Genomic DNA, 14,026 nt, shown 5'->3' on the forward strand with positions numbered 1-14,026 from the left:
GAACTGTTTTCACCGTGTTTATTTTGCAACATTCATGGAGCTCTTGTTTCCAAACAGGAGCTACAAGAGCGGGCTATATGCTTTTTTTTGGTGGGGGGGGGCTGGCTGAGTCCTGAGCCCTATAAAAACGTCCGCGCACAAAGCGAGAGGAGGCCCTCAAGTGCTTCCTACGTTGAATGAAGCAGCAGATGAAGTGTTCCTTTTAGAAATGCTCATAGAGGACAGCTATAAAATTGATAAAGCCCCATGAACACGGCTAAACAAACCTACAGTTGTCACCTTTTTAAAAAGAAGTGTCCTAATGCCGCTGAAGTGGAGCTTTTCTTCTGCAAAACGCGCGCAACATTTAGATTATTTGCACTCCAGTGCTGATTGAGTGTTTGCATTTTATGGCCACAGTCCTCCAGGTTGACCTGAGTCAAGTGTCTTAATTGATGCAGCGTGGAAGCTCAGAATCATTTTACGTGTGTGTGTGTGTGTGTGTGTGTGTGTGTTTATGTGTGTGTTTACAAGATGTCAGTTTGAACTCTGTTTTTTTTTTTTTTTTTTCCCTCATTTGAATTTGTCAAATTCTAAGCGGGCTCGTGCGTCATCTACCTGCCCACCGGTGTGTTCGTGCCAGCCCTGGAGAGAGCGCGCACCCTGAGCTATTTGCTTACGGTTCATTTAGAGGCAGTTAGTGGTTTTTTTTGGTTTATTTTTTTTTGTTGCAACCAGACACATTCAAACGTGAGCGTCTCACCATAGAAATCCTAACGCGCCATGAAGACTCGTCAAAGCGGCCCGGCCCCTTCCCCTCTGCAGAAGCTGAAGCCTTTGAAGTGGTGCAGGACTCGCGCTGGTCAAATTTCTCTTCTTTTTTTTTTAATTCTATGGAACTGGACGAGCAACTCTTTGAAAGTGAGATTGTGCGTTTTAATGGAGGAAATAAGAGAGAGAGGGGAGGAGGAGGGGGGGCTTGTTTTATACACTACTATACAAGGCCCTGCGTATTGTCGACATAGCTTTTTTTATCTTTTTTATTTTCCCCATGAATGATTCACGCCTCGGCCTCGCTTTGTGCCGCCGCCGCCTTTCAGCGGCAGCGCCATCGGGGGGCTGTAGGTTTCCCCATTAGCTCCGTGATTAGTTCAGAGCAGCCTGCTCGGGCCCGTTGGGCCTTTTCTTCCCTCTGACGGACTATTTCACAGAAATATCTGGATAGAAGCTGAACACTTTTTTCACGTCATTTGAGAATGATATTAATATTTTGACTCTTGTTTACATTTGACAACAAACACACCGAGTCGTAAAAAATACATCACGCCAGCTGAATGTCCGTGTATTCAGCCCAGTTCTTTGATTCTATGATCTCCAAAACCTCTCATGAATCACTCATTAAGCATAACAATAAGTTGACACTTGTTAATTATTGACTGTATATGTCCTGTTTTTTTATTATTTTTTTTTTAGCATGAAATTTATATTGCAAATTAAAATTTTGAACATCAACGGTCTGCACAATCATAGCTGGTTCATCTTTTCTTTTCTTTTTTTTTGTATCCATCACGTACAGCGGCACCATGCACCTCAGAGAGAAAGAGCGTCACTACAGAAGGCATGCGAGGAAGGGACGTTTCACATTACACAGCCTATTCAAGTAAAGGTTTCTTCTTTTACAGAACACAATCCAAAAAAAAAAAGTAAAATAAAACAACAGGAAAATAAAATGAAAATAAAATAAAAATAAACATCAGCAGGGTAGGCTACTATGCATCACCAAAACTGATATTATTATTCTTTGGTGTTCCTGTAGTTCCAGTACAACATTGATACCAGCAAATAAATTACAATGTACAAAACCACATTATTTTTTTCTTCTTCTTGTAATTAAAAACTACACAACATTCACAAGCATCAGTACAATTACATATATACAAATCCTACAGGGCCAAAGCCTGTCAGTGTAGACATTTAGGGTCTCGAGGGACTTACTCGCACTCTTTAACGAGCATAACACTTGTGTACTTTTGCATAAAATATAGTCTTAAATAGTTCTTAAATATTACAAAATTCCATCCAAACACATGTATTGTATAAATCTGAAAAGGTGAATGAGAACCCCTTAAGACACTCTTTTTTTTGTTTTGTTATTGGTTTATCAAAGTTTGTACCACATCTTAAAAAAATCACATGGAGAAAAAACAACAACCTCATCTTCTAAATTGTGTCCATCAACGAGCAGTACCATTTGTTCTCCTTAAACGTCTGGAATATGACAGTGATTGATAGCAGGCCAGTTATTAAACTGCTTGGGGGGGTGGGGGGGGTGGGGGGGGGTGATGGGAGGTCACGTGAAACATGTCATTTCAGCACACCAGTTGAGTCTTAAACCAGGCAGTTGATTAAACCCTGCATATTGCTCTTGTAGTAATAATAATAATAATAATAATAATTGCTGGAAAGTTCTATTCAGAAATTGGCTCACTTTAAAGTTGTTGGTCCTTTCAAAATAAGACTACATTTCAATCCTAATGCCAGTTGTTTTATTTTGACAGCTTTGATCTACATTTCAGGAAAGGTCAGGGGTCACCTCGGGACAGATAATAGTGGATTATCTGCGTCGTTGAGTAACGTGATCAATATCCCGACGTGGATCTACACACTGTAACGGGTCACACAGATGAAAAGTCCGACAGTCACGTGGTCAAAAACGGTGGGGGGGGGGGGGGGGGGGCATCAGAGCATTGTCCTCGGGTCTGAGTTTCTGAAAGAGTCCTCGTCCGAGTCCGACGTTGGCACGTCGCTGGAGGGGGTGTGGAGGTGGTGAGGTCCCCCGCTCCCCTGGCACACGTACCACTCGTTGAGGTTGGTGACCTGAGGGGAGAGGTTCGCGGAGGCTCGGTTCCTGTGCGGCTCCGAGTTGGGCGACAGAGGGTCCCCGAGCGGGTTCGTGGAGGATATGTAGGAGACGTTGGTGTTGTTGTTGGTGGTGTTGTTGGTGGAGGTGGTGGTGGGGGGCGGCGGGGACTTGCAGTGCACCTTCATGTGCTTCCGCAGCGAGCTCGGGTGCGTGTAGGACTTGTCGCAGCCGCGGACCTTGCAGTAGTACGGCTTGTCGCTGGTGTGGACGTGGGAGTGCTTCTTCCGGTCGCTGCTGTTGGCGAATTTTCTGTCGCAGCCGTCGAACTCGCACTTGAAGGGTTTCTCTCCTGGGAGGGGGGTAAAAAAAAAGGAGAAAGCAGAATGTAGTCAAGAACGCAGTGAACGAGTCTCCACGAGGGGGTGTTTTTTTTTCCCTTTTTAAACATTTTCTCACAAAGGTTAGAGCTGAATTTCCCCATAATACCACCTTAAATAAATCCAAACATGCGCTGCTCTACTGGAGGGGGGGGGGGTCTACTGCAGCGGCGGCAGCAGCCACCACTGCTGCACACCCACTTGTTCCAAAGCATTTTCCAGTGTGAACACGTGTAACATGCCTTTAGGCCTTCTGGTTACATGCATGTGTGTGTGTGTGTGTGTGTGTGTGTGTGTGTGTGTGTGTGTGTGTGTGTGTGTGTGTGTGTGTGTGGGGGAAGGGGGGAGACACTCAAGAGACCACCAGGAGCCGTTTATGTATACCGTGATGGACTCTGGTCGCAACTCGACACACACACACACACACACACACACACACACACACACACACACACACACACACACACACACACACACACACACTGTCACTCTCAGATGGGAAACATGCATTTCTCTTGTTTTGTATTGAGTTACATGCAGTAGGCTACATCTCGTGTCAGTGTGTGTGTTGGAGGGCAGTGTGCGTTCTCCAAAATGACACGCGGTAAGAGGGTGTAGCTCTGACTTCCTCGTGACTTGAGTCACCTGTTTGGTAGGTGACTCATGTATTTCCCTGGGGATTTTGCATCGTTCTGTGAGGTTTGGAGGCCTGTCGTTAGTGGGTGTGTGAAGGCCAAAAAAATAGAGCCATATTAGCCAAAACACGACCACTCTCTATCTGTGTAATGACGACAACAACAACAACAACAACAACAACAACAACAGCAGCAGCTCTCAAAATGAGCACTCCGTGAGCAAAGCGTGCCGTTTCTCGCTGTCTTGAACTTTTAATCTCTGTGCAGCTCTGGCCAACAATTCACCCCCACGCACTTATTTGTGGATGTTTTTTGGTTATTTTTCTTGAGTGCAGCGTTTGTAGCCTATACCTCAGACAGTAACTCAGATGCATGCAGCTAAATACATATCGTAATGTGTAGATATCGCAAACCGTGCTCTCTCACACACACACACAAGCACACACTCGTCGCTATTTAAACTGGCGTAAACGTCCCACGCCTGCGGATAATTACATTTACGCGTGTTCCAGTGCTTGTCCTGCACGTATGTACGTAAGCACGTTTTACAAATCATATGCCCGTAATCCTCCTCACGCCTACCGCCGGCGTCTGGTCGAGTAGTACAAAAGTTAACATTTAAAGAAAGGAAATGAAAAAGTGACGGTGCGAAGGCGTCACTGAGTACAACTTTTTTTTTTTTTCCCGCTTGTGTGCGCATTTACGCACGGTCCCTCTCTCCATCCATTTAAGATATGAAGACCAACACGAGGGTAGATTCTAATGATCGACGTTTTTTTCCCCTCCCTGATGACACAATGTAGAAGTACTGACCTGTGTGCGTCCTCTTGTGAATCTTTAAATTTTCCGATCGCGCGAACACTTTCCCACAGCCCGGGAAAGGACACGGGAAGGGCTTCTCCCCGGTGTGAACTCGGATGTGATTTATCAGTTTGTACTTCGCCTTGAAAGCCTTCCCTTCCCGCGGACATTCCTCCCAGAAGCAGACGTGGGAGCTCTGCTCCGGTCCCCCGACGTGCTCCACCGTGACGTGGTTGACCAGCTCGTGCATGGTGCTGTACGTCTTCGAGCAGGGCTTCTTCTGACTCTGGTCCTGGTCGATCCACTTGCAGATCAGCTCCTGCTTGATGGGCTGCCGCATGTACCTCAAAAACGCCCCCGCCGCTCCGTGAGGAGCAGACGCGATGTTCACATTGAGGTTCATGGAGTTGTAGCTGTGGAGGGAAGACGGTCCATAGTGCTCCGGCCTGTGCCCGAAATGCTCCGGCCTGCCGTAGATGTCCCCCGGTATACCCAGGCGCATCTGCCCGTTGAGGGCATGGTGGTGGTGGTGGTGGGCACCTGGGGACGCCTGGTCGTGGAGTCCAGTGAAGAGCGAATGGGCCCCGCTCTCCGCGTGCCCGTAAGCACCTGTTGGGGAGATGAACATGCCATGGTGATGAGGCGAGGAGGCGGAACTATGCTGGTCGCCAAGTGCATGCATAGCAGAGGCTGAGAGTTCTCTCCTGAGGATGAAGTCCCTGCTGCTTGAGTAGCCTGAGTGGGGGTGAGCCACGGGGAAACCGACTGTGGTCTGGGCAGAAGTGAAGGACGCCGCGGTCTGGGCTTCGTGGTGGCTCTGAATGTGCTGAGACGGGCTAAGTTTGAGAGCGTTTGTCTGTGCCATGTGCTCTGGTCCAAATGGAGTGAGTGCCACTCCGGGGTCGTTGCCCAGCTCCCCAGGGTGGAGGTGGGCATGGTGGGAGAGAGGGTGATGCCCCCCTAGCCCCGGGAAGCCTGTCATGTTCTGATGAGGAAGGGGTTGAGTCGCTGCCAAATCCGCTAATCTTAACGCCGGATTCCTCTTGCTTAAAGGGGGCTCCATAACTACACTGACAAGTCCATCCGCGCTCACCGCGATTGTTTCTCACCCCGCCACGCTCTCTAAAACATTAGGAAAATATGTATATAAGGGGCTCTATAAGTTCTTTTGTCCGGCTTCTAACTCTGCTTGCTCCCTTTTCCCACTCTGTCCTCAAGCGATTGGCAGAACATACAACAGTTGGAGGACACAGTGGGGAATACAGTTTAGAAATGGCACCGCGGGTATTGGACGGATTTTGGTGACTGGCAGTTAGGAGAACGAAGCGATTGGCTGTCGTTCAGCGCAGGGGCTCAGCAGGGTTCCGCCCCCTCACTCTCTTTATCGCTGTTGACTCCAAAAAGTTGTACTCACAAAGTTACCGGCAGATCTGTGTTGTTGTTTTTCTTTTCATTTTTTTTTTTTTTTTTTTTGCGCGGCTCTCTCCGTGTTTTACCGGCGCATGTGGATGACCGAGATGTCCGTTTTTATGTGACAAACGCAGCCCAGTTTATCTCTGGTAAAGTGGCTTTACTATTGATTTGATGAGAGCGAGAGAGAGAGGGAGAGAGAGAGAGAGAGAGAGAGAGAGAGAGAGAGAGAGTAAAAGAAGCCCGCTGCTGGTGGAGGGATGTATGTGACCGGTGTATAGATGTGTAGAGAGGACACAACGGTGCGCAAAGTTTATTTATTAAGTGTGTGGACATTTATTTATTTTTAGTTATGGAGAAGGATTTATAATAAAAAGCTCCTCAGACTTCACATGATTTGTCAGGAAAATATAAAATAAAAAAACCTGAAAGTTATTGCATGTTTAAATTATACAAACTATTTCACCGGAAAAGAAAATACCGTAAATGTTGATTGGATAGAAACAATAATTTAAATAAAACCATCAGATAAACATTTGATACTTTTTTGCTATTTTTTATTATTATGAACTAGTAATCATGTGAATCCTATTCTCCCTCTTGCAGTTATTTTATGAATACCACACTCCTCCCAATGCTCATAGAAATAATATTACTGCTGCACTTCAATTCACATGAGCTTTAAATTGAATTATGGGTAGTGTAGGCTGTCAACCCAATCACACTAAAATGCTGAAGTTAGGAAAAAACAATAAACATGTCTTAAATGCTTATTAGTTCAGCCACTTTTTCATAATGCCCCAATAAATAAATAAAAATCCCATTAAATTAATTTCTCTTGGCTTAAATATATTGCGAGTGAAGGCCGAGCTCAGCGTGCGTTACACACATGAAACAGTGAACTAAGTCACCGCGTTATAACGCGCAGTCTCAGTGAACGTGGACCTGTCAAAGGTTCCATGCATTCATTTTATATCTCAGCGTTATTTACCAGCCGCGTGTCGTTTTTGATTATAATTGAGGTTGGCGTCACAGACGTGTATTTAAGTTGCCCATCGGACGACAGCGGGACGCGTCTCTGTCATCGATACGTCTTCATTCGGACACCTTTCCGATCGATCTGTGAGCGCTGGCCTCAGAACTACACGTCCCCACGTCACCAGAGGCGGTGGAACCCCAACGGCAGCTGGCCTTAAATAAAAAGCACTAAAGTCAAAACTTCAAGTACATAATGAACTCCACGTTTCCTCACTCAGGACCGTGTTCGGTAATTGATTTCCACAGTGCTCGAGAGGGGAGGCTTCACCGTGTTATGGGGCCTGTTGCACGCGCTCCTCTGTGGGGGAAAAGCTGATTTATGAACATGATATTCAGCAGAAACAAATACTGTGAATAAAAGCTGTGTGTCAACACTCTCTACAGCGGATACATACACGTGCTGTTGTCCTGCAAAAATAAGTAAATAAATCATAATAACAACAACAATACATATGTATTAATTAACAGTTAGACACGGTGGGTCTCTGTGTTCAGTTGTTCTGCCTGCTCCGCTTTATTGTTCATGAACAGCTGCTCATTTTTATTACCCACAATGACTGTCATATCTGTGTTTTTTATGATTTAAAAGTCACCAACAAAAATAAAAAAAATGAGCACGTGTTTTAGTGATTTAGTGAAATAAATAAAACATGGCCGGCTCCAATGAGAGCATCTGGAAACTCATAAAACACACGAGGAGCAGTGGGTGCACTGTTTATGATTTGTTTAAGGGGGGGGGGGGGGTATTTCATACGCATTAAATGAAACACCACATTAAATGAGACCCATAATCCCACAGAATTAACAACAAGAATTATACTTTTTTTTTTGGGGGGGGGGGGGGGGGGGTCACCGTGGTCCCTTATGCTTTAACCGTGCACGTGCACGTTTTTAAAAATTATAATTCCTGGTCACAATGTGTCGCCCGTCGCTGACACACATTTATCCCATTCTGCCTTCCCAAGTGCGTCTGTAGCGCCTCCTTAAAGCAATCTAGAGGAACTCTCCTCTGGACTCTCTGGACGGACCGGGTTCACTTTGATTGACTTATAGCTTCCTTATAGCTTCTCCCTCTCTCTCTCTCTCTCTCTCTCTCTCTCTCTCTCTCTCTCTCTCGAGGCGGTCTCTCTCCCTCCCTCCCTCTAAAACAAAGACGCTTTGTCATAAACAGGGTTATTTTACCAAAAGGAGTCAAGAGTGCAACATATGTGGTCTAAACGGGTCACGGGTCAAACATCCATGAAACACAAGGTCAGGAGAGCCACACAAGTAACCGTCCAGTGTGTCAACATATTGATATTGTCATGATAGCAGAGAGGAGGAATACGCCTTTGGCCCCTCAACTATATAACACGCACGCGCGCGCACACGCACACAGGCAGTGCGCCTTTATGTGATCGAGGCTGCTGACTTTATCGATTAGCTCCGCGTCATACTTAAAGCTGTAACTTCAGATCACAACCTATTTCCTGTAATGTAGCTGTAAAGGATCCGCGGGGCCACGTCTCAGTGTGGACTGCTGCTACTAGAACCTGTTGAAATACTGGTCTTAGGGGGGGTTTCAATAGGCAGGACCCCCTTTCTTCTACCAGCAGAAGCAGCCATGTGCCTCTCTATACCCGATAGATTTCTTTTCTTTTCTCCTCCTTTTTTTTAAAATTTCGCTTTTCTCTCTATCTGGGGAAGTTTTTTTTTTTTTTTTTTTTAATAAAGGGCTTCTTATGAGGGTCGGCAGACGTGACTTTGAACTTGGATCAGCTCCTGCGTTTCCTGTGGTGCGGGCTGAAATAGACTGGGAAGAATGGCTCACACAACGCTCAGCCTGTCCCACTCCGAGCTAAGAGACGCACACAATTTCACCCCCCAACAAAAAAAAAAGTTTAAACGTTTCCCTCTCCTTCTCCATTACTTGTCTGCTTACAGGAGCACCGGAGGGCTGCAGCAGGCAGAGGGACACATGTGTGCGTGTGTGTGTGTGTGTGTGTGTGTGTGTGTGTGTGTGTGTGTGTGTGTGTGTGGAACGGGACAACTTGTGGGATTTCTGAGTTGGTGAAAATGTAAGTAAACTTCCTTTGACTTGTGGGTGAATGAGCAGATGTGGTGCGTGGCCTGTGTGTGGGGGTGTATATATATATATATATATATATATATATATATATATATATATATATATATATATATATATATATATATCCATTTGCAGGGAGGATTCGGTGCATGCTTGTAATGGAACGTTGCCAGTAAATGAATCCTTTTTTTTTATTTGAATGCCTTTCCTGTGTCAGGTCTACATGTTTGTCACATTCATAAAACCCCAACATGTGTTTATCAGTGTAAAACAGAGAGTCTGTGGCTGCACGCAGACCTCATCCATAACGTCTCATTCAATAACACTCCATCACATCCATCAAGGCTCGACCACACAGGTCACTAAATGGTTAACACGGATCCAAACGCAGCTCACACCACCCGGAACATGTCATTTAATGGCTGCGGTTGAACAGTGAGAACCAGAACCAGCGACGTATATGGAACCGTTAAAAAAAGCAAAAAAGAACCAAACAACAAGCGGTGGCGGTTTGGTTGCGGTGCGAGCAGCGGAGCACCGCTAAAGGCCCGGTTGTGGTTCTACAGCAGTGGAGTCCATATGGAGCCACATATGCTCAGATGGAGAGAACTCCATGTTGACTCAACGACAGGTTATTATAGCAGCCTTTGGAAATGTATGGGTGGTGTGTTTTAATAGAGATATTTATTATTACATGTCCTCGTGCTTTTTAAAACAACATTAAAAACATTTTTTTTTAAAAAAGTGGGAGGTGTTACATCAGTACATTCAGCCCATTTCTACAAAGAAAGGGTGTGTTCTTGCATTTTTAGTATTTCTTTTATTATTTGCCACGGAGACTTAAAGCACCGCTCTGTGTTTTTTACCAGACTTTGGGGGTCAATAAAATGATTTCATATTCCAACGTCATAGGATGCTTTATAGCAGTGAAGATGGAAATCAGTTTACACGCAATATATTTCATAACACGGCCCTACATGCTGACAGAAGAGCGTGATTGTTTTTTAAAATATTATTTAGAAATGTAAAATGCACAGAGCTACAGCATTAATATTTAGGCTTTACATTTTTTTTATGAAAATGAGAAACCAATGTCTTAACCTCGATCTTAATATTTACCTCCAATCTAATCATTTCTCATAAAAATGCTTCATTTCTGTTTTTTATTGCTACACCTTGGCACCTCCTGGAATATAAACAAGCAGAACATGTCCTCCCGTCTCTCTTGTCGTGATCCCTCCGCTTGTATATAACCCCCCCCCCTAAAAAAAAAAAAAAAATCCTCTCCTAAAAGTAGGCGGTAATTATTAGTGGAAAAAATGGCGTTGCGCTATTAAGTCGCCAGAGCGCTACCTGCCATTGGAGGGGCACCTGGGATTGATGAGGCGCGGCGGCCAATGAGACCGCGAGGAGCGAATGAACGGGCTCCAGTTTAAAGGGGGCGGAAGAGGAGGTAGAGCCAGTCCGCGGAGAAACAGGGACCCTCCGCGAGAAACGCAGACGAGCCCGGAGAAATAAATTCCAAGCCCCCTCACAATCGGAACGGCGTTTTTTACACTGAGATGCTCCAGTCTCCACTCTCGCTCAGTGCGCGCAGAGGACACCCAGTAAGATAATTATTTCATTCTTCGAGTGCATATTTTTTTCTGGGGGGGGGGGCATTTTTTTCTTTCGGGGCGGGGGGGGGAAAGCGGTTGTTGAACGCAGCCCAACTGTCGCAGTCAAGAGAAGAGGACACGGGGAAACTCCTCACTCCGGTTGGATTTTTTTTTTGAGGCACAACTTCACTAAGAAGTAGATCCGATAAGCCGAGCTGGTTTCTGTTTTTCTCCTCCTCGTGAGCGGAGCAGCGGTTTTTAAATCTGATATGGTGTTTCCAAGGTTTGGAAGTTGAATCGTCGCTCACCAGCATTTGATTTTTGTTCTTTAACTTATTCGCCGTACAGCCCTGATCTCATTCAAACAAACAAACAACAACACAAACCCCTGCTGCAATCATGTTGCTGGATGCTGGGCACCAGTTCCCCGGACTGGGAGTGGGGTCGTTTGCCAGGCATCACTCGGCGAGCGAGATGCAGGAGAGAGACTTGAGTTTGGCACAGAACAGCTTCGTGGACTCCGCGCACATGGGCGCGTTTAAGCTCAACCACGACCTCTCTCCGGGACAGAGCTCTGCCTTCACCAGCCAGGCGCCGGGCTACCCCGCCGCGGCTCTGGGGGCTCACGCCGCCCATGTCACGTCGTACGCGAGCTCGCCTTTCAACTCCACCAGGGACTTTCTCTTTCGCAGCCGCGGCTTCGGAGAGTCCTCTCCGGCGAGCGGCCAGCACGCTATTTTTGGCCCCGCGGCGGGGTCCCTGCATCACTCCCATACAGACTCTCAAGGCCACATTCTGTTCCCGGGGATCCACGACCAGCACGGGTCCCACGGCTCCCCGAACGTCCTCAACGGGCAAATGAGGCTCGGACTACCCGGGGAGGTTTTCGGACGCTCCGAGCAGTACCACCAGGTCTCCAGCCCGAGGACCGACCCGTACTCGGCGGCGCAGCTGCACAACCAGTACGGCTCCATGAATATGAACATGGGGATGAACATGGCAGCCCACCACCACCCCGGTGCCTTCTTCCGCTACATGCGGCAGCAGTGCATCAAGCAGGAGCTCATCTGCAAGTGGATCGACCCCGAGCAGCTCAGCAACCCGAAGAAGAGCTGCAACAAAACTTTCAGCACCATGCACGAGCTGGTCACGCACGTCTCGGTGGAGCACGTCGGCGGACCGGAGCAGACCAACCACGTCTGCTTCTGGGAGGACTGCGTCCGGGAGAGCAAGCCGTTCAAGGCGAAATACAAACTGGTGAACCACATTCGGGTGCACACCGGGGAGAAGCCGTTCCCGTGTCCGTTCCCCGGCTGCGGGAAGGTGTTCGCGCGGTCGGAAAACTTGAAGATACACAAGAGAACGCACACAGGTAAATATCACAAAACCACACGAGCAGCTTTATATTTTTATTCTTCTGTTTTATTGTTTTTATGTTTCGAGTAATACGATTTGTTGCCGGAGTCGTGCGTTTATTTCGCTGTTGTAAACACGCGCCGCGCCAACGAAAACACGAATTAAGATCTAATTATCAGCGCCTATTTCAGGCTGCTAAAGTCGATAGTATTCGTAGAAACGGACAGAGTAGATTTAGGAGCACGTCCAACAGAAAGAGAGAGAAGGAGCTAGAGAGAGGGGGGGGGGGGGGCACATTAGTTTAGAATAGCGGGGTATTGCACGGGCACATTTTTTATTTTTAACATTTCTCCAAACGTGTAGAAAATAAATCCACAGGGTCTGCCGATGTTTTACAGTTTTTTTGGGGGGGCTGGACTTTGCAACAAAACAAAAAAAAAAGAAATGGGTCAAAGGGGACAGTGGAAGCGCGTTGCGTGCAGACAGGCTGGTGTAGTAAATCACATCAATTGGTTTCCTTAGTGGAGCTTGATCTCTATACTGCGCTCGCGTTAAGACATCCCATAACCTCCAGAACGGGATTTGTCGGTAGTATAAATAATTTACACCGAGCTCTTCTAATGGATTTCGTTCTGATTCGGCTGTGCGTGGTGTTGTGTGTGTGTGTGTGTGTGTGTGTGGAGGTGTTTTTAAATGGTGACGATCGCCTTTTGTGTTCGTCTCCTGCGCCCTTCGTAGATAAGATAAGAGCTAAAGGTGCCAGACGGGAGGCCGTTACCGGCCCCGCTTATTTTTCTTGGGGGAAATACATTACGGTGTGGGTGCCATGAAATCGGTCAGGTGCTAATTAGATTTTTATTGTCTCCCAGGCAAATGGTTCGCCTTCTGTAGGGCCCACTGAGGACGGCCTTACCCCCCCTCCCACACACACACACACACACACACACACACACACACACCCCTCTCTCCAACCCCCTTCTAAATCACTATGCGCATTATTTATGAACCCCCCCCCCTTTACTCCGACTCATCTCTGTTCTGAAAACAGCCTTAAACTTTGAATTTCGCACATGGGGGGGAGGACACGCTATATTTATATCTATATCTGTAGATATAGATATATTTATATATAGTTGTTTTAAAACTGCCACCGATGTCTGTGTATTTAAGGCAGCGCGTTCACACTGAACCATAACTTTTTTTTTATTTTTGCATGTGAATTTTGAGGCATCCAATGAGCTGCTCAGCTCCTTGTTGTTGCCACAAAAAGTGGGGAAAAAAAAAAAAAAATTCTGACATTTCTTCTTCTTCCCTTTTTATTCGTGCAGGAGAGAAGCCGTTCCAGTGTGAGTTTGAAGGCTGCGACAGAAGGTTCGCAAACAGCAGCGACCGAAAGAAACACATGCACGTTCACACGTCGGACAAGCCTTACCTCTGCAAAATGTGCGACAAGTCCTACACACACCCCAGCTCTCTACGGAAACACATGAAGGTAAACATGCCAGGACGTGTGTGTGTGTGTGTGTGTGTGTGTGTGTGTGTGTGTGTGTGTGTGTCAGGCCTCCATGACATTTATTATTTTTATATATTAATATATATTGTGTATCATTCATTCTCATCTAAATTCTTCCCCTTGGTGCCTGATTGTAAATACTAATTTCTCCCCCCCCCCCTCCAGGTCCACGAAGCCTCCCCTCCACCACCACCATCAGACTCCTCACCAGCAGCCAGCTCCGGCTACGAGTCCTCCACACCTCCAGGCCTGGTGTCTCCCACCGCCGAGACCCAGAGCAACACCACCCTGTCCCCGGCCTCGGCGGTGCACAACACCACCAGCCACAGCGGCCTATCCTCCAATTTCAGTGAGTGGTACGTGTAGGACTGAGCTGACACGAAGCGGC

At 46.7% G+C, this 14,026-nt stretch overlaps 2 protein-coding genes across 2 annotated transcripts in view; one reads left to right on the forward strand and one right to left on the reverse strand.

The window, feature by feature from the left end:
• Nucleotides 1-499: 499 nt before the first annotated feature.
• zic5 (zic family member 5 (odd-paired homolog, Drosophila)) lies at nt 500-6,251 on the reverse strand. The gene is made up of 2 exons (XM_068702127.1): nt 4,668-6,251; nt 500-3,191 (listed from the first exon to the last, which is right to left on the reverse strand). Exons 1-2 carry the CDS (start codon nt 5,716-5,718, stop codon nt 2,719-2,721), a joined length of 1,524 nt encoding a protein of 507 aa, XP_068558228.1. The 5' UTR covers nt 5,719-6,251; the 3' UTR covers nt 500-2,718.
• Nucleotides 6,252-10,848: 4,597 nt separating this feature from the next.
• The window catches only part of zic2a (zic family member 2 (odd-paired homolog, Drosophila), a), a 3,971-nt gene continuing 793 nt past the window's right edge, over nt 10,849-14,026 (forward strand). The window contains exons 1-3 of the mRNA XM_068702138.1: nt 10,849-12,141; nt 13,454-13,617; nt 13,804-14,026. The exon at nt 13,804-14,026 is cut by the window's right edge and continues 793 nt beyond it. Of these exons, the coding sequence (XP_068558239.1) occupies nt 11,169-12,141; nt 13,454-13,617; nt 13,804-14,004 (1,338 nt within the window). The 5' untranslated portion in view covers nt 10,849-11,168 and the 3' untranslated portion in view covers nt 14,005-14,026. The remainder of the gene's footprint in view (nt 12,142-13,453; nt 13,618-13,803) is intronic.

Source organism: Cebidichthys violaceus, unplaced genomic scaffold, assembly GCF_023349555.1.
Source record: "Cebidichthys violaceus isolate CVI_PGR_0920_01 unplaced genomic scaffold, fCebVio1.0.p SCAF_80, whole genome shotgun sequence".
Classification (NCBI taxonomy): Eukaryota; Metazoa; Chordata; class Actinopteri; order Perciformes; family Stichaeidae; genus Cebidichthys; species Cebidichthys violaceus.